This window comes from Nyctibius grandis, chromosome 1 (genome assembly GCF_013368605.1).
Source record: "Nyctibius grandis isolate bNycGra1 chromosome 1, bNycGra1.pri, whole genome shotgun sequence".
Classification (NCBI taxonomy): Eukaryota; Metazoa; Chordata; class Aves; order Nyctibiiformes; family Nyctibiidae; genus Nyctibius; species Nyctibius grandis.
In genome coordinates this window covers 66,732,618-66,752,975 of record NC_090658.1, presented here as the reverse complement: position 1 = coordinate 66,752,975, position 20,358 = coordinate 66,732,618, and the positions used below count along the sequence as shown (strand labels likewise).

At 39.3% G+C, this 20,358-nt stretch overlaps 1 protein-coding gene across 12 annotated transcripts in view; it reads left to right on the top strand.

Annotated features, from left to right (window-relative positions):
• The window catches only part of EYA4 (EYA transcriptional coactivator and phosphatase 4), a 171,309-nt gene extending 159,571 nt beyond the window's left edge, over positions 1-11,738 (top strand). For 10 of the 12 annotated variants that reach the window (XM_068408866.1, XM_068408858.1, XM_068408842.1 and 7 more), the window contains 6 exons: positions 2,055-2,113; positions 2,217-2,377; positions 4,751-4,865; positions 6,633-6,754; positions 9,081-9,181; positions 10,813-11,738. In XM_068408866.1, the coding sequence (XP_068264967.1) occupies positions 2,055-2,113; positions 2,217-2,377; positions 4,751-4,865; positions 6,633-6,754; positions 9,081-9,181; positions 10,813-10,893 (639 nt within the window). In that variant the 3' untranslated portion in view covers positions 10,894-11,738. Of the gene's footprint in view, positions 1-2,054; positions 2,114-2,216; positions 2,378-4,750; positions 4,866-6,632; positions 6,755-8,940; positions 9,042-9,080; positions 9,182-10,812 lie in introns of all 12 variants that reach the window. The other 2 variants (XM_068408850.1, XM_068408834.1) reach the window with 1 other exon arrangement.
• Positions 11,739-20,358: the final 8,620 nt, after the last annotated feature.

Sequence of the window (20,358 nt, the reverse complement as noted above, 5' to 3'; positions counted from 1 at the left end):
AGTAAACAGCTGAGCCTTTGCCACCCACTCATATTTAACTTAATAATGAAATTAGCAGCAGAACAGTTATCTGGAATTTTCAAGGCTGGAACAATGTAGCTGAAAGGCTTAACAAAACCCAAACAGCAGCAGACACTCCTTATCCATCAGGGTTCTGTGTGCCCTCGTTTTAATAAGTACACCTTCAAATCCACAGGACTGACGTTTAAACTTTAAAAATTATCTTATGCTTTGACCAGTTCCAGGGAAATCTGTGAAGGATTAGGAAGCCAGATATTGCTCAAATATTGCAAAATATAGAGTTAGAATTTGTCCCAGTGGGGCTTTTTGTCTGATTTTTGAGTTCCTGTCCTACACTCGGTGGAGTATAGTTGAATTTTTTTCTGGAGTGTAAATAATAAATAAGGATAAAGAAAATCTTTTCTTTCAGCTGTCACTTCCCCTTTTCTTTCTATTTTCATCTCCTATTTACATCCAAAAGCAGCTTCTTTAAAATATTCAGCGGCTCAAGATAATCTCCTCAGACAGGACCAAAAATTTTATTTTTCCAGTGGGGAGATCAATGCTTCATTTCTGTTCCTTGAACGCAGCTCTTTCATGCCTGTCTTAATGGATTAAGTCAGATGAGCAGAGTTTGGCCACTCATTCTTTTAGTCTTGACACACAATTTTAAATTATGATTGCTTGTATGATGCAATGAAATTATGTATTCGAAAATGAAATTATATGTATTTATTTTACACAAAAATTGCTGATTTTTTTTAACAACTTACTTCATGTGGGTAAAAGTCTGTTAAATTTTCATTCAGTGCAAAGCAAACAAAACAGAAAGAAGAAATGGTAATTCCCCAACTTCACACTCTAGGAGTTTGTGGCATACATATTTGGAAATCACTCCCCTGTTCAGATTTATCCTTTATCTGGACAACTGAGCACCGGTACAAGACAGAGATTGGAAACTTAGAACTGGGTACTTCTGCATGTCACAGAGAGTCTGAATTAAGTGCTGCTTGTCAGCAACTTTATTTGAAGTAGATGACTCGGACGACTCTTTATTTGCAGCACAGAACTGTGCATTTTGAAAGCTCTGTCTCATTTTGTCTTAGTGATGAGATTAAATTACCTGAAAACCTTTTTTGGGGAGTAATTTTTAAATATGTCCTTGAACTTCTTAAGAAATTATATTAGGATTATGTTAACACCAGCTATTTTGAATTTTAAAAATTACTTACATACAGGAAAGTAAAGTATGTGGACACTGAATATCAGGTGTGTCTTTGGGTTAAGATGTTAATTCTAGAAATTACAGACAACAGTAATACGATGCCTGTTCATATTTACTGTTGCATGGTGGCTTGAGTTATTTATTTATTTGTGCTTCCCCCATCTTTCTGCTGTAACCACTGTACAGAAAAGGGTATTTGATAGCTATCAAATTATAAAACTACCTTGGAGAGGAGTTCAGTTTTCAAGTGTACCTCAGTTCCCTGGAGTTACTTCCATCCCTTCCAAAACCAGGAAATAATTAAATTCTCCAGGACTGCTTGTTTATCTGTGATTTTCCAGCCAAAGGCATTTCGATAAATCAAGAAAAACATCTGATAAGCATCCAAACTCCTAGAGACTTAACAGAAATTACATGCTTGTAGAGGTTCATCATCATTAGCTTTTAAGAAGTGGGGAAATAAGGTTTAGGTGATTTTGAAATATTGGTATGCTAGAGAGACTATAAATGAGACTTGTAATCGTTGGGGGTTTTTTTCAAGGAAAAAAATTTTAATCTAAAATCACACTAAAATTACATATCGTTTTTCTAAAGGCATTTTAACTAACAGTTTATACATTTTAACTAACAGTTTATACAGCGTAGGAGTTGAAGGTTGCATTATTTTAAAGGCATCGGTGGTAATAGGAAGCTGCACGTGTACATATGCTGCCATCTTCTGGTGCACTTAGTGGCCTGCACCGATCATTTTTTCAACATCTGTACTAAGCATATGGAGAGCATACTCTCTTAGAAGATAATTTATCATTTGATTTTTTTTTTCCAACAGGAGTGTGATCAAGTTCATATAGATGATGTTTCTTCTGATGATAATGGACAAGACCTAAGGTAAGACATTTGTTTCTTTTTTTTTTTTCTTCAAAGATTAAATAAATTGAGCATTTACAGGAATACATTGTATTTATTTTTACTGTATTTTGGGTGTTTGCAGTACCTACAGTTTTGCAACTGATGGCTTCCATGCAGCTGCAAGTAGTGCAAACCTTTGTCTGCCAACAGGTGTAAGAGGAGGGGTTGACTGGATGAGGAAGCTGGCTTTCCGTTACAGAAGAGTAAAAGAGTTGTATAATACTTACAAGAACAACATAGGAGGTGAGTTTAATTATCAAAACCAATTTAGAATGCTGTTCAGGTTAAACTGCATGGCGATGAGCTCATGCTGAGGGAATGTGTCTTAGGAGCCACAGAATGGAAAGTGATGTGACTGGAGCTTGGGCTATTGAAAGGTACTGACTGTAATGGCAGAGCCAACATTGTGCTGTTGTGCAGGAGAACCAGAGATGGAGAAACCGAGCAGGCTTCCATTTAGCTTTCACAGAGCCCATTTTTCTCCTTCAGACACAGCTTGGCTGTACCTACCTTACTGATTGGTTGAGCCACTTGTTCTACCTCAAATATGCTGTTATTCTAGGAATGAGGTTGTATAGTTTCCACAGCACAAATTGATTGTGGCTGGCCTATTCCATCATACATTTTCATGATCTAGTTGGTAACAGCACACTGTCTGCTAAATTCTCTGCTGGGTACCTGTTAGTCTGTTTTCACCAATGGATGCAAGAAAACCCTAGCACTGCCATATCACTAGCCCCTTTTTGACTCTATCATAGACTACACAGTTAATTGTGTTAGCAAGAAATCTGAGTCTAATTTGGGCTGAGAGCTTTCCTGTTACTGTTTTCATTCATGGACTCACTCATGTCCATGCCAGCAGGCTTTTAGGAAATCAAGCAGCATAACTGAGAGAATCTGTTTTGGAGAGTCCTGTGTGACTTGCAGAGGCAGACAGCCCTCTTCTGAGGAAGGGAATATCTCAACTGACTCCCTCAAGAAGAGCCTGTGAGAACAGGGAATATTTACAAGTCTTCAAGCATTACTACAGCCACAGTTGAGGATAAGATGAGGCCAACCTAACCAGGAAGGAGTCCAAATGAACACTCTCCCATTCTATAGCATGGGCTTTTTCAATTCTTCTGAAATTTATTTCAAAGGAACCTGAAACTCAAAGTAAAGCTCACCTTCAGCAAAACCAGACAGTTTAACGTTCAGTTCCTGCAGTCTTTCAAAAATGGGAAACAGTACTACTAATATGGACAATGAATTAGTTGTTACCTTAATCGTTTTCTAAACTAGGTAAACCTGAAATATATATTTTCTGTTAGAAGTTCAGATTCTTTACTTCCTGCAGGATGAAGCAATAGGAGCAAAGGGTGATAGTAAATGATTGGCTTTCACTTGCCCTGCCTTGCCCTTCATTGGTGTCATGAATGGAGTTTTTATATATTAAGAAGACTTGAAAGATTATTATCCAAATGTTTACTGGGTTTTCTTATATCTCCTAATGCATCTAAGATTTTAAAGCTGTTGCATTTCATATACCTTTAACATTAGTAAGAGCTTAAGTCCAAGAGCACAGCATTAGGGAAACACACTAAGAGGAGCAATTGCAGAGGAACATAGCAGAGGCAGAGTGCAGACATGCGGTGCATTGTATTACGGTTTTTATTCTTTCCCACAAATCCTGCGTCTGAAATATATTCTGTCCTTAGTAGGCATCCATCCTCTACTTCTTAGCGTTTTTAGTAATCTTTTTTATCACATATCTATTTATTTCAAAACAGCTGTTAAAAGGCAACAGAAGGCTAGATCAAACTAGATATCTTTAGGTTGCTTCATTTCAGATATTTGAAGACAGTCATCACCACTTCTTGGGGACATGAGATGTGAAAGAAAAGAGGGATACTAAAGGTCATGAAGCCTGCTTCCCTGCTCTTCCAGGACCAAATCTAAATTTAAAATAGCTTGGTTCCAAAGAACTCATGACTCAACATTCAATAGGCTGTGTATTTTTTAAAAATCTGACCATTTTAAGGTGCTTTTAAGGGCTAACTGAGATAAGAGAACACAAGATGTACAGCAGTTTCAGGGCTGTAAATGCTACAAAAGGAGCTATCATTACTAACTACAACAGGACATGAAGAGCAGGCCATCAGCAAACAAATGTATTTTCATATGTGTAACCTGAGTTTCACCTGTATACAGAGGCATAAGCAGGGCAGTTTTAAACATATGCAGATACTGCAATGGCAAGTTTATTCTAAAGTCTATTCTTTTGTGAGTGTCTCTGCCTATGAACCCAATGGCATGGATCTCCTTGTCACTGCCTCTGATAATTAGAAAGTAAGATGTGTGTGCGGAGTTGATTTAAAAAATGTGTTTCTGAAAGGTATACTTTGAAACATTGTAAAGTATCCTGAATAGACAAACAAAAAATCAGACGACAAATTATTAGTATCTGCAATACTCTCTAACGTTGCTTTATATAGTGGAGTGTAAATAAAAACAGAAAGCAATTTACTGAGCCTTGAAGACAACAAATCTTCTCTTTGATGTTTTTTCAAATTCTAGTGGAATTTAAAACAGAAACAATACAGAATTTAATTTTTTTTCTTTTTTTTTTACGTAAAGGACTTCTGGGTCCTGCTAAAAGAGATGCATGGTTGCAATTAAGAGCAGAGATTGAAGCTCTGACAGACTCCTGGCTAACAAATGCACTTAAATCATTATCAATTATCAGCACAAGGTATGTATTTGAGTCTACTGTAAAAAAGTTTATAGTTTTGGACTTGTAATGGCTATTTTTTGACATTTTAGGTTACAATAAATTAGTGCCTTTAAAGAACAGAAGAGGTCTAGTATGGCTTTTGAAAGTGATTCCATTTTCAGTGATTCCTGCATTTACTAAAGATAGTATGAAGTGTTTTCTAAAATGTGATCAATGTCACTGCATACATTGAAAGGGTATTGTAGACTTCTGAGCCAGCCTTTAATTTATTATCTTCTGGGCAGCATCCTCTGAACTCCACGTCTCTCTGTTCCGTCCTTCATTGTTTTTGCCTATTCACAGTGCTACCTAAATATTGTATAGATCCCAGAACACAAAAACATTTTCCTTCTGTCCTTCTAGATAAATCAGTATGCTTAAGCATATATTGAAGTTTTCAGAAGAGCAAAAATCTTTTAACTGAGTTAAAAGTCTGGGTTCTCATTAAAGAGACATAAAATATATTGGTTCTTTGAAATAATAAAACTATGAACACTGCTGTGACTTGGTCAGCCATGCAATATGTATCTCATCAGAAATCCTCAAAAAATCTGGTTTTAAACCATAAAAAAGAACAGTGTTAAGCCACCTTGCCTTCTCAACATGTATGAGAAAAGACTTGGTGTCAAGTGGAAAGAACAAACTTGGAAAGAAGTGAAAAACTTATTTTAAACATAACTTTTGCAATATCTTTATCTCTTAATTGTTGTTTATTTAGTGGTGTCTTAAGCACCTCAAGAGAAAAAAAGTAAAAAATTTGTGTAAGCCATTGTGTTTAGCTTTGCATTTCTTTCCAAATTGCTAGTCTTCAAAAAGACATTTGGTAATGAAGGCCAGTTGAGAATTGGTGTGTGAGTTTGGAAAACTGTTATCAGTTACGCAGGACTGTTCTAGTCTTTTGTCTTGTCTTCAAAGAACTGTACAGCTATAAATCTTCAGAAGCTACCCGTGAGGCAGCTAAACATTACCTATATGTTACTGACAGGACATTGAGATACATTAAGGCAGAAATAGTAGCCTAAGGTCTTGCTTGGAATTTCTGGAAGAACCAGGAGGAAAAATAACAACTATTTGCTCTCAGCTCCATGTTCACACCATGGTCACACTCATGTTCCAGCCTGTCAGTGCCTAAAGTAGGGTGGCTCTGAGTTTTCTGTTGTGTAACTGCTAGCGCAACATTTCCGTTCAAGTTTTCATCTTCACCATTCGGTGGTAGCGTATTAACATGATTATTCTTATCTCTTCGTCTTCTCAGAAATATTCTTACTCTTGAAACATGAAGAAAGTGATGTCAATGTGCAGAAATGTGTATTGGCTGTTTGTTTCCCCTCAAGACTGGAGTAACAAATGATGCTTTCGTGTTCTTCTAACTCTTTTATTTGGCTGGTAGTTACTGCCAATTAATTGCCAGTATTAAAATGATGCTTTCAAAACATTCCAATGCCTGTTTTCAGAGGTAGTTGGTGATCTTAAATGTCTGTATTTTAGTGGACCCATCTTCACGGACCTGTTTTTTATAAATGTGTGGAATATTTCCTACAAGTGAAGCCTCCATATTTTTTAAAAGGATTTTGCTGAAAGTTTTATGTACATTTTTCTGGAAGTGATGGTGCTGAACAGCACTGCTGTGTGAGTGAAAGTAAATGTTGAGGAATCCTGAATATGCTCTCCACAGCAGGTTCACCTCATCAGCATTTGGGTAATGGTTTTAAACTATTTAAACTTAAACTATTTCTCTCATTTTAGGAGTAATTGTGTAAATGTGTTGGTAACAACAACCCAGCTTATCCCAGCACTTGCAAAAGTTCTACTATACAGCTTAGGAGGAGCTTTTCCTATTGAAAATATTTACAGTGCAACCAAAATAGGTAAGAAAATTATTCTTTCATCCATTCTGACTACCTTGCATTACCAATATTTTTTTGCCGGTAATGGGTGGATTCCAAGCCACTTCCCTGACACATACAGTGTTAGTCATAAGATTTAGGCATTGCATATGTTCAGACGTGTTTATGTTGATAAATTCCAAATTCACCTTATTTTCAATGATGCCTGAAGGAATAAAGGTCCCCATACTGATTAAAAGCCTCAGAAACTCCGAAGTATGGTGCAGAAAACAAAAAAGGTGCAGAAAAGAATGAAGAAAAATGTTTTGTGAATTCAAATTTAAACAGAACTTTGGTTAAAATAGTCTCTGCTCTGACCTTAGGCCACTGCTTCACAAGCTTTTTCGGGAAGCATAGTACATCAGTGATGGTAATGACAACTGTTACCATGGGAAGCTGTGTTGATGGATGCCACAAGGGCACTTCCCTATCCTATTGATAACTGTGTACCTCTTGTATATTACCATTTGGAAATTCATGGTTTTTGGAAATTGCATCCAAAATTTTCTTGTAGACCAAGAAAAGTTATCATTCCTGTGAAATGTGACACAGCCTACAATGACTGATAATTTTGGCAGATTTCATGATTTACCAATTATTAATTCAGGAATGTTTAATTTCTATACCTATGACACCTTATATAACATGGACTGTGACACTTCATTGACAAAAGCATTACAATATATTTCCTAAATTAATTTCACAAGTGAAAAAACAGTGCATATTCTAACAGTGTCAGGAAAAACTATTACCTGAGTCCTGAGTCATCCTTTAATTAGCTGTAGCTGTCCTCTAGACAGAAATGCCTCAAATACTTTAAAAACATAAGTCAAGGCATGAAGTATCCCAAATACCACATGGTACTGAGCAGCCTCTGGAATTAATGTCACCTGTCATACAGCGTGTACATGTTGAATTCAGTCACTGAGATTGCACTCAGACCAAAGGAAGGAGCATTAAGAAATAGTGCCGACAGCACAGAAGGGGGTGGTGAAGTGAAGCACAGTCTCTGGAGGCTCTGTCGAAGTAATTCTGCACCAGGAATTCCTTCTGGGAATAGTGTGGCTGCTGTTACACCCTGTTGGGAGCACAGCAAACTCTGGGGTACAAGACCTCTCTCTACTTTTCATCTCAGTGAAATGTAGCACTGTGCTGAGCACAAGGCTGTAATTGCAACTTTTACTTGCACACACTGAAATCTGGTCCTCATTCAACAGTTAGTACGCACGATGCTTTTCCTAAGCATAAGCCCTTTTTTGTGGACCAGCTGGAAAAAAAAACACAAAGAGGAGAGCATTAAAAATCGGAGATCTAGAAATCATGAGCCTGTGAGAAGAGACTAAAAACCTGGGGTGGGGATAGACAGAATAACAAACAAGGTGAAAAGCTATTGCATAGAGGAAATAAATAATCTTTCTCTACGTTGATGGGATGTATGACAATAGGTGATGATTTCTTTGCAGTAGGGCACATGTATGTCACACATCAGAGAAACTTACTAATGGAAAGGGGTAATTAAATATGGAGATCTCCTGTGGAAACAGTGAAATCATCATATTAGGACAGTTTTAGGATTGATAGCACAAGCATTTGTTGGTAAAACTGAACCTGCAGTAAAATGAGAAGATTGGTAGATGACTTTGCTCGGTCCCTTTCAATCCTGTTTATTGTTGTTACTGGCTTAGCCTGCTTGCTTCCACATTTCTCCAAAAGAGCCAAATGCTTCATGGAAGTTCTCCCAGAAACCTGTTGTCTAATTTTATTTTGCTTGTCCATTGTTCTTTGAACACTTTTTCCATTGCTACATCACTTGTTGTTGCAGATACACTAGAATTAAAATTTCTGCTTTCCTTGAAAAAATATTACTGCAATAATAGGGAAATATTTAAATTCAGTTACTCATTCACTAACTTGTTCATTTTTTCAATGCTGCTAATTCCCTTATCTTAGTGTCTTTTCTATAACTCTTAACAAAAAGGTTCAGTTTTACCTGGAACAGCTTAGTGCCACTAAGGGAATTAATTGCTTCTTACCAGTTTTAACTCTAAATCTCAAGGCTGGGAACTTTTAAAAGTAGTAGTGACAATGTCTTACCACTGCAATAATCCTTTGTAGGGCTTCACCATAACTCACTTGATAGCTTGAATAAGTAGTGCATTGTTTTTCAGGCAAAGAGAGCTGTTTTGAGCGTATAGTGTCCAGATTTGGCACTAACATAACTTATGTTGTGATTGGAGATGGCCGAGATGAGGAACATGCAGCTAATCAGGTAACTTCACTCTGAACTCTTATCTCATTTATCTTCCAGGAAAAGAAAGTTGCTTTGAACGAATAATGCAAAGGTTTGGCAGAAAAGTAGTATATGTTGTAATTGGGGATGGTGTAGAAGAAGAACAGGCAGCAAAAAAGGTAACCTGTCTCCTGAAATGTTGGTGTGATACATAGCTACTAATGCAAGCCTTTCTGTTTGCATTTCTGTCAGTGTTGCACAATGACAGAATGACAAATAATTTTAGTCCACAGATGCAAGGCAACAAGAGCATGATGAGATCAAAACTTAGAGTAAAATGAACCATTTGGATTCTAGCATTTGCTTCACTTCAGTTTGGAAAGAAAAAATGCAAAATTTTTTTAAAAATAAATGAAAAATGATTGCAGCAAAAATGTCTGACTAGCTTCAAGCAAATTAAAGATAAACAGAAGAGGTAGAAGGGGCTATGACATGATGGTTGGGTGGTGGTTTTCTTTAAATGGTGAAATCAGGGGGGTTTCAAGAGAAATGTTACAAAGAATGTGGAAAAACATCTAAAGAACAGTGCAAATTTTTTGCTAACATAAATGAAGATCTGTGGTTTACTGGAGCAAATATGATGAACATATAATTTGCTTCAAGAAAGACATATCTGCAAAAGGAAAAAACACAACATAGAGATTGTGCACCAAATCTGTGTTTATGAAAAAAAAAAAAGAACTGTTTCTTTGGAAAAACTCAATTTTGTCATGATAATAATTCAAGTCTAAATTTTACCAGATAATTTTTCAATGTTTAGAAACAGATCAGATTAGTAATTTGCACCATGCTTCCCAGTATAACCTTGGAAGTATGCAGAAACTGAAAATTTTTGCCTCACAATGTCTGCACAGGGAAAGTGATATAAATAACATTGTGCTAGGAGTAGCAAAACAAAGTGCCCTTTTAGTGTTGTAGCTGGAATGGAAACAAAATGAAGATAACCAAAATGCTCATTCCAAATGGTTCCTTAATATAGGTACAGTACTGGTGATGGGTCTTTTATAGTTTGTGCTAAACCAAAGGTGGTTGGATTGTGTACTTTCCAGTTTGGCATGCTTTTTTTCTTAACGTTGGCTATATTGCATGGATAGATAAAGAATTCAGAGAGATGGATGAATATAGCACAATACAAATAGATCTGAACACAACATGAAAGTATGGGGTTTTTTCTATTCTGATGAACTGCTGAAGGAGAATTGTGCATATATCTGCATCTCCCACAGACACTGATGCTTTCTGCAACACAAATTATCTTTTTTAAAACCAGAAATGTGTTATTTTCTTATCCAAAGAGATTTCTTTTTTCCCCCTAGATGGAGAAAAATGTGATTCAACTCTGTTTCAAAGTGTTGTGTGTGAAGCCTCTTTTAGTGAAAGTCTTATAGCCCTTTAAATGATCATTCAGTATTTTGCAAAGTCTAATAAGCGAAGCAGAAAGGGCTTTCCTATTAATGCTCCTTCATATAGTTTTGCATGCTAACAATAAGCAAATAGCCCTTAGTAAATAACGGGCTCTTTCCAAAGAAACTATTAAGAAAGACTATCTAATTATTTTAACTTTAGTTGAACTGTTAAGCTCAGATCTATTTTGGTGTGATTTTTGTCAGTACTTTACTAGCAAAAATCAATCCAGAAACCCAGTGGTGTAAAATACGTGGTGGTAATCTGACTAGCCTCGTGTGTCATATACCGCCCTGTGTCACAGTGTTCATCTTTCCTGACCTTTTCCCCCCTCTAACAAACACAGCACAACATGCCTTTCTGGAGGATATCCAGTCATTCGGACCTCTTGGCTCTCCATCAAGCACTGGAACTAGAGTATTTGTAACTGTGTTCTAAAGTTGGCGATCCTTTTTTTTTATATATATATATTTCAAGTACACTGAATTTTTATGTGTGATTCAATGCCTCTGGCTTTACACATATGAATTGTCTTAAGAAGGGAAGAAATATTTGGAATTAAAAATTCCAAATTGAAGAATTCAGATTGCTGAATGGAGTTAAAACATTAGTGCTACGTAAGGAAGCTCTATGGTCTTATATATGCAACGTTTTTAAATGAATTAAAACTGTGGAGGTTGCTGGTACACACCAAGTGAGCCCTGACAGGAGTGAACAAAGGACTCGAACTGGCAAAGCACCAATGCGCGTTTTCCAGCCGACAAGGTGGTGTTCAACAACATTCCTCAAAATGGGATATATTCTCAGCACTGAGGTTTGAACCAGACTTTAGCCTACCTAACCCAGAAAATCTGAATTGGAATGCACTCAGACTGTATAATGACAATCCTGTCTAGACCTGTATTTTGTGTAAATTATTGATGAAAATAATTTACTGTGACTTTATTAGCAGCTGATTTTGGAAGTGGATGCAATTTTTCTTTCTTTTTGGGGGGCAAGGGAGGGAGAGGGTTATATAATATTGTCTCTTTTATAAGTTTGGCAAACAGAATGTGCATAATGATGTGTTGTGCCTTAAAGAGAAGACTGTGTTTGTGTGTTATAATGTAATTTTGGTTAAAAACTATGTAGATAAACAAAAAAAAACCCTTTGTGATAATTTTTGACATGACCAAATTTGAAATTCAAAGAAATCAAAGAGCAGGGCTGCACCAAAGTATTTAAGTATTTGTTGCAGTAAGGAAAAATAATAAAGGAAAGTTTGTGTTTTTATTTGGATTCTGAATAATTCCACTGATTGTTTGAAGAAAGTTAAGAGTATGTTGGGAGGTTGATACTGGGGACCGCTACCTTGAAAGCTAAAAAAAAGTGTTTAACACCTTCAGCATCATTTCTTGATTCTCTGACAAGAGAACTAACAGCCATATTCATGAATTGCTTAGTCCACTGAAAGCCATACAGTGAGTGCATCTGCTGTGTATAAAAGAACAACTTCCCACCCAGCAGACAAAGTGTGCAAGTGGCATTACTGGAAGGTGAAAATGTGGAGTTAAGCCCAGGTGGAGAATAAAACACAAGTTCGTTAGGAATGAAAAATTACTAAAGAATCTCTCACCAGTCAGATGCACAAATGATGCTACATTTAGCATAGTCAGGATCAACACAAGCTGCTGAAATTGCTGGCATGATGACATTGGCCATTTCAGAAGCACAGTCCACTTTGGTAAATGTAACAGCGTTTTGGTAGCTTTTCCATTCTCTTCCACATTTATGTGTCTTCTGTTTTGGGTCAACATGATTTTCCTCACCCATTTTTGATTGCACAACAATATTACACAGGAACACCCCTAAATGTTTTTGAATCATAAATTTCAGTAGGATGTCAGGTATCTGAGGAGAGGATAAGGAGGAGATTTTTATGAATAAATATTGAGAAATATATTACCTTATTTTTCATCACTTCTGTTTAAAATTTATGGTCTGTACAGTGATAATTACCTTGCAAGTTTTGAACATGCTACCTTTCAGCTTTGGAAAATGAGCAAGGTCCATATTGCACACAGGGTCCCTAGTGCTCCACGTGCAGCTTGAGTACTCTGAAACAACAGCAAGTGGTTCGTCTCTTATGGCAGAAGATGGAAACTGCTTTTTGGGTTTTAACACTGTATGTGGAGACACTGAGGTTGCCTGTGCTCTGACTGCATGAAGAGGTGTGTGCAAGAGAAATTGTTGAGTGTAAACTCCAGGATGCCTACACAAGCACAGTAGTCAGCACTGAGGTGAAGATCTTCCCTCTCTGTGCTGTGAAGCCACCATATGCCTAGTTACCGTGTAGTAACTTTTTGTTGATTTGAACTTTGTAGGTTATATGAAAGTTAGTTGGTAGGTGAAAGCCTGGAGCCACTAAAAGTCCAAGGCAAAACTCTCTACAAAATCATAAAAATGGGATTTCTTTGCTGTGCTGGAATTGGATATACAAGTCACCACACAACAAACTGATGATAATATCGTTATCACTGGGAAGTTTAAAGCCATCACGTGAGACTTTCACGTATGAAATCATTATACACTAGCTACTTGGGTGATAGATTTGTGTCCAAAAAATAAAAATGATGCATACCTTCTTTATACTTACAGTACCTGTCTAGTCCAATTTGGCCTGGAAGTACATTTTTCATAAAAAGCTGTAGTACTAGCTTTTTGTAGTTTTTCAGGTGGGAAAAAAGTGTTTCTACTGGAATAGGGAAAAAGTTCAAACAAAGCCCTTCTCAAGTTCCAGCATCATAACGTTGCATGAGAATCTCAACATAAAAGCCTTTATAAAACAAAAAATTGGTATGGTGAACTAGCTTATTTTTCTCTTTTTCTTTTTGACAAGTCATAGTGTTATTTAAATGCATGAAGCAATATTATTTCTCAAGGTATTTGTTCAGCTTTTCAGTGTTCTTTTCCTAATCAGATGTAAGAATGAACAATAGCCCAGCAACAACCATCGGTTCTTATAAAAGGTTTGCAGTGCCTTCGTTGGAGTTGTGCTTAGCTCTCTGTGGCAGGTATGGCTTAGTTAATATACTGGACTTCTAGAGAGGAGATGGAAGCAAAAGAAGGGAAGTTTTACAGAGCATGACAAAGTTCTGATTTTAACTTGGATTCTGTGTGCTACCATAGCAGAAGTTAATTCTAAAAAATAAATAATCCACAAAAATGTACATCCAAAGAAAATTCAAGGATTTAGCTCAAAAACCTTTGCAATACTAAAATCCTAAAACAAAATTTCACAGCACAAATACTCTCTTGCTAAGCAAAAAATGGTTATATATCTTTTAATAAAAGTGTGTAGTACACGTCTGCCTTGTAGAGAGAAATTTCTCTGATACATTTTCCTGCATGAACAATACAAAGGAGAAAATAACCAAAGCCAAGACATAGTCACGCCAGACTGTTCCAGATGGGCCTAAGTAGATTAAACTGAAGGCTGGGCATTTTGACAGTGAGTGCATTTTAATTCAACAGCATATTAATCAAAAACTGCCTTCCCTTCAGCCTCTCCTCAGCAACCAAGATTGAGCACAATGTCATGTTTGCAAGTATTTTGGGCGAATGAAGTATAGAATATAATGCCTTTTGCTGATACTCCAGCCATTTTCAGTCAGTACAGAACCTGAACGTTCATTAGGCATTTGAATAGTCAGCTTGCAGAATACAAATACAGTGTGATCGCAATCACAAGATAGTATCTTAAATAGATATAGCTCTGTGCAGTTCAGTACATCAGTAAAAGAAGACAGGAAGAACTAAAAATGATGCTTCTTTTTAGATGCCTGTGGAGTTTGTGCACCAAGATATAGATGGCAGCCAGCTCCCAGATCTGTTTTCATTAGAATCCAGTGTGAGCAGCAGTGTTTGCATCTAAAGCAGATGCAGAGTATATTCCACTGTAAGCACTGACAAGGGAGATGAGGCCAAATCAAAATTCTGTAAACAAGCACACTTCATCCTGGAACAGCTGAAATCCTGCAGCGAATTGGAATTGCAGAGTTTATGGACAATATGGACTTGGCCCATGATAAGAAGACTAGATTTTAGCTGTGAGGTTGTATTGAGATCCAGGGTTTTGGTTCAAAAGTCATCTCTACTTTACAGGTTTGATACCAGGCATACACTCTAAATGAATATGGTATTTAGTATCTCTGAAGAGGAGCTGAAGTGACATGAGCCAAAATCCCAGCAATAGCAGCATTTTGGAGTTATAATTGAAGCCAAGGGTGTCTGTCATGTATTAGCAGATTATAGTTTATTAGGGCCTACATAATTTAAGAAAATGTAAATTAAAATTAAAAGCTTGTAAAATTATGTACATCTTTACTATTTCTCAATAAATACACTTGGAAATGTCATTTTCTGCACTATACCATGTTGTAAGATATTTGGTTTGTGGTTGAAATGCTCCATATACAGTACATCTTGTGGGAACTGAACGTGACCTTGGGCTCTCTTGAACTATGTCCGCGCTGCCTTTGTGATCCATGCCTGGAGCAACCCTATGCCCACGTGGTCTGCTAGCGACTGGCTCACCTGCAGTACAGTTTGCCAGGTGAAGCAGCTAGAGGGAACATCCCTCTGTTCCTCACCAAGAACACCAGGTGCCTTGCTCCAGATGCAGCCTGAGAGACAACTAACATCTTTGTTGTGGTGTCCTTGGAGCAAAATACCAAACGAACCATTTTGGTGGTCTAGATACATAGTGTATTCATTTAAATTCCCTTACTAATTCACTTACTAATGTTATGCTGATGTCCTTATTATGGACATGGGTTGTTCAGGAAACAGACCGGGCTACTGAAGGGAAGCAGACATTCCAGTCGAACTGAGCCTCGCAAAACTTTTTAGATGTTTTTGGGAGCAGTGCTTCATGTCTTGGTGAGGTGTTGACCTTGGTTTGAAGGAAGCAGTCCCCCCAAAGTCTGCATGCAGAGTCTTTAAGGCAAAAGTGGGACCACAGGACTATCAGCACACTTAGACGTGACATTATGATCTTGGGAACAACATAGCAAGTGGCAGAGCCTTGGTAACCACAGTGCTTCAACCACAAGATACAGCTTGTAAACAGCTCATTTTTTTTTCCCAGGAGTTAGATTAAAGCATGTCTGTTACAAAGGTAACTGTTCCGTATGTGCATTTGGCTTCTACTCCAATTTTAGGAATGAAAAGGAAGAGATATCAAAAATAGGGTGGACAAAATATATAGAAGGTCCATCTACTGAGCAGACAAACCCACAGTAAACAGTTTTATCATTGTGTTTCCCAGATGGGTTTGCATGTGACTCTAGAGAAGAGGAACCATTCAGTACCATTTAAGGAGACTGAGATAAAAGGTAGTCAGAAAATGGTTTTCAGAACTTTAAACTGTGGGAGATTTCAGAACTTTTCTCTTTTTGATCAGGATAACAATGTGATATTGGGGGCTTTTACTTAAAAGCTTTTGTCTGGGTTATAGCATAGTATTAGCTTCATTTCTCATTGCTGAGAACCTCAGTGCTTTAAATGGCTGTCAATATGTCCTGCATATGACGATTCACAGTGCTGAACAAAAGTAAAAACATTACACTGAGAGCATTTATGGGTGAAGAAATAACTCTTCCTCATTTGGGTACAAAATATCTCTTCCTCATTATCCATTACCTATAGAGAATACCCAAGGAAAACCAAGCAGAAATTCAGAGTGGGATTATTTATGTGTCTCTTCAGTTGTTTGCCAATGTGTTTTTATCTCTAGAGGATGCACATTTAGGATTGACTTGTTTGATCCATTTACTTTTTTCCAAACAAATAATGGATTCAGAAACATGTTGCAAATGTTTATAAGTTTGGGGGAATAGTTTCATTTGCCAAAAGCCCGAGCAGTAGGTGTGTCACGGTTTGAAGCTGGGCCAGCTATTAACCCAGTGGCAGATGCTCTCTGTTAACCCTCTCCCCCCCCTAAGGGAAAGGGAAAAGGGAGAGAGACTTATGGGTTGGAAAGTTAAAACAGTTTTAATAAACTATAATAATGAATATAATAACAATAATAATAGAAATAATCAAATATATACAAATATATACAAAACCAAGACTGAGAGCTTGGAAATCCTCCTCAGGTAAAGTTGCTCCCCCCAGCACAGGCAGAGGGGAAAATGCAGTACCTCCACCCAGCACAGGCAGAGGGGAAAATGCAGTAGCTCCCCTGCCATCACACCTGCAGGCTTTTAACTGGAGATTTGGCAAAGCTGGTACCAATCAGTGGGAGACAGGAGGGCCCCTCCCTCCTGGGCCCCACCTCCAGGAGGCAGTGGGTTAGTGATAAATAGGAAAGTGAGAATGACATGTATGGGATGGAATACCTTGTTGGTCAATCTTGGGTCACCTGCCCTGTCTGCTCCTCCCTGCAGGTGCGACCCCCCTTCAGCTCTTCACTCGTAAGCAGTGAGGAATTTAGCAGTGACCTTGGTTTCTTTAAGACTAATTGGCCTGGTTTAGGCCAAACCAGGACAAGGTGGAATGCTGAGAAAGTCAAAACATCTCAATAGTTGGTTTTGCATGTTAGTTTCTCTACCAGTTTCAAGGCTTGATTTTTCAAGAACTGCATCTCTGATTTGAAACCACTGATAAAAAATGAAGAATAATTTTTTTTTTCTCACTGGGAAGTAAAGGAAGAAAGGCAGAAAACAACAGAAAGTTTCGCAAACTGATTTTTAAGTGGAGAAGGAAAGAAAATCCTTTGTTGCACAAAGCACCATTTCTCAAATTTTCCGGATGAATTTGTCATCAAACATCCATCTAAACATGGATTATTAGAAATTCACATATGCGCTTTAACAAACATGAAGCAAGAGAGCAGAGAAGCATGAAGGACAGGATTTAAATGAACTATATCATATCAAGGAGTCAGGCTGAGAATGGAGGTTAGACTTGTTTTTTGTGCCGTGCTCTCAGTGTCTGGGAAAACGAAGTGCTGCAGAGGAGCAGCAAAAGGAAAGCGATTCATGTTTCTTAGGCTACTATACAACCTACTGTGCCCTTCACCAGGAAGCACACACTTTTTCTACATGAAAAAAAAACCCAACTGGAGATATTCAGAAAATATTAGAAGTTGTTGACTCATTGAAACCAAAATGTGTTTTGGGACTGCACACACCAACATCAATGAATGGAACATTTCTAGTCCTGTTTAGAGAATGAGTGAATCAGGAACCCACCATATCAGCCAGAAAAAAAAGTCTGAGCCATTGCAAGAGTCTGGTGACTGGCTCTCAGCTGGCATATCAGGCCCCCGTTCTTTGCTTTCAGCTTGTCTGGGTTAGGATCTTGGTTTGTAGCTTTCTGTCTCAAAAAGGTCCTGGTTTGGTCCCAACAGTGAAGAGGAATGTTTCTGAAATCAGAAAAAAAAAGAAAAAAGACTGAAAGAAGGAAGGGAAGGGAAAGGAAGGGAAGGGAAGGGGAGGGGGAAGGGGAAAGGGGAAGGGAAAAAGGGAGAAATGAAAAAAAAGAATCTCCCTCCTTACCGAGCACTAAAACCACTGTGCCCACTGTGAAGGGTTCTGGGAAAAGAAATCTTCCCAGAAGGGATTTAGCAACTGAGAAGCTGTGGTTAGTTGGTCTGTTGACTGCAGGGTGAGGGGCAGCAGACAAGACATGGGAAAAGACCAGCAAGCAGAAAGGGCATTTTCCCTGGACAGTGTGTGTGGATCTCTCCTGTTTTACAGCACATTTGCGTTCATTGTGCTCTGAACCCCTACCCCATACAGCTACCTTCCCCAATTTTGCAGGCTAATCTCTTTGCTTCCTTGTTTCTCTCTGGTTTTACACCTTTCTGTTACTTCATTGCAGCTGCAGCCCTTTGCTGTCTGTGAATTTAGTAGGATCCCAAAGAGCCTTTCAAGTGTAGCAGCTCCTTATAGCTTTTGCAGGAAAAAGAAGGAGGGCTCCAGCGGTGTTAGCTACACATGCCACAGAGGCAAGCGAGTCCCTGCAGCCCAGCCAGATGTGTCACTCTCCCTTTGGTGGGCAGGGCTGAAAGCGTTTCCCTCTGCCACTGCTAACAGCCAGCATGGGAGGGAGCAACTGTCGCTCTTGTAAGAGCAGGCAGGCAGGAGATGCTCTTCTGCAGAGCAGCAGGATGCAAGGCAAGCAGAGTTATCTTTCCAAGGTGGGAGCAGAAGCAGAAAACTGGCAGCAAAGGCTTGTGCACAAAGATAAACGTAAGGGGTTTGTGGAAGAAGCACACAGAATGGATGTGTCCCTTCATGGAGCTGAGGGCTCACACACTGAGTACGGTTTGCTGGGTTAGTGTAAGGAGATCATGTCTAGTATTGTGAGCCTCCTGGATAGCCAAGAAAACTCCTGGCACTTAGCAGCAGGAGTTCTTTGCAGGGTTCTTTAAGGGGGTGTGGTGGGTTAGCCTTGGCTGGCAGCCAAACTCCCACTGAGCCGTTCGCTCACGCCTCCCCTCAGTGGGATGGGGGAAATAGGAAGAAGAGTAAAGAGAAATCTTGCAGGTGGAGATGAAGACAGGGAGATTGCTTAGCGATTACTGTCATGGGGAAAAGACACTCCACCTGGAGAGAATTAATTTATTGCCAATTAAAATAAATATTTAATCACTGCATTGAGTAGTGGGAAACAAAAAGGCAAACATTAAAACAAGCCCTTTCCTCCCCCTATTCCCATGCTGAGCTTCACTCCTTCACTCCCAACTCCTCTACGTTCCCCGAGAGCCATAGGTGTGATGGGGGAGTATGGCGGCTACAGTCAGTAAGTACACACCAGTTCCTCTCTGCTGCTCCTTCCTCCTCACGCTTCTCCTCTGCTCCAATGTGGGCTCCACTCCGCAGGCCACAGTTCCTTCCCTTCAGGGAATGTCCACCTGCTCTGAGGTCCTCCATGGGCTGCAGTGTGGATGTCTGCTCCACCATGGAGCTCCTTCTCATCTGGCCTTGGCATTCCCTCTGCTACTTCTCACTCTTTTTGTTCCCTCCTCCTCTGCCTGTGCAGTGTTTTCTGCCCTTTCTTGCACACACTTTCCCCCAGGCACTGCCATTTTGGCTGAGGGGCTCAGCTGTGCCCTGCAGTGGGTGCGTTGGAGCTGGCTGGAGACGGCTGTGTCCAGCACAGGGCAGCCCTGGCCCCTTCTCAGAGAGGTCACCCTGCAGCCCCCCCCACTGCCAGCTCCTGGGCACCTACACCCAAAATGGGGTGGGAGGGGAGATGTATCTCAAAAAACCTTGACACAATGTCAAATCTCTAGTTCTGTGTGGTTTTCCTTAATGGTAGAAGCCCGCTGGAAGAGGACAAGTCTTAGCAGGACACACACAGACCTAACTGCAAATAGAAGAGCAGAGGGAGACACAGGGTTTTCTTCTGCTGCCCAAATTACCCAGAGCCTATGAAGATGTCTCAGTACATCTTAAACCTCCTGCTGGAGAACTGCCAAATTAGGTCTCAGAAGGTCTGGCTCCTGATCTCTGGCTCCAACAGGCATGGCCATACCTTTTCGCCTCCTGCCCACCATGCATGGCTCCTGCCCACCTGCCCCTTCCCCATCCAATCTCCATCCCTGACCCCAGCCCCAGCACACTCCCAGTCGCTTCATAGCCAGCTTGTAGAGGAGCACCTTGCCTCCCCTAAGACACCAGGCAGACCTGAGGTCCCATTGAAATGCCCATGTGCCCAGGAGACTCCTCATGCCCTGCACTGCCTCCAGGGCCTCAGGACCTGAGTGTTTAGCAGAGAAGCCAGCAGCCCATTTTAAAAGTGTCACCCGAGTGCATAAGAGCCACCCCAGCCACTTGGCAACTGAGCTGTTTGTTTTTAGCAACCCATGAGAGCATGGCAATTCACAGCCCCATGATATCTG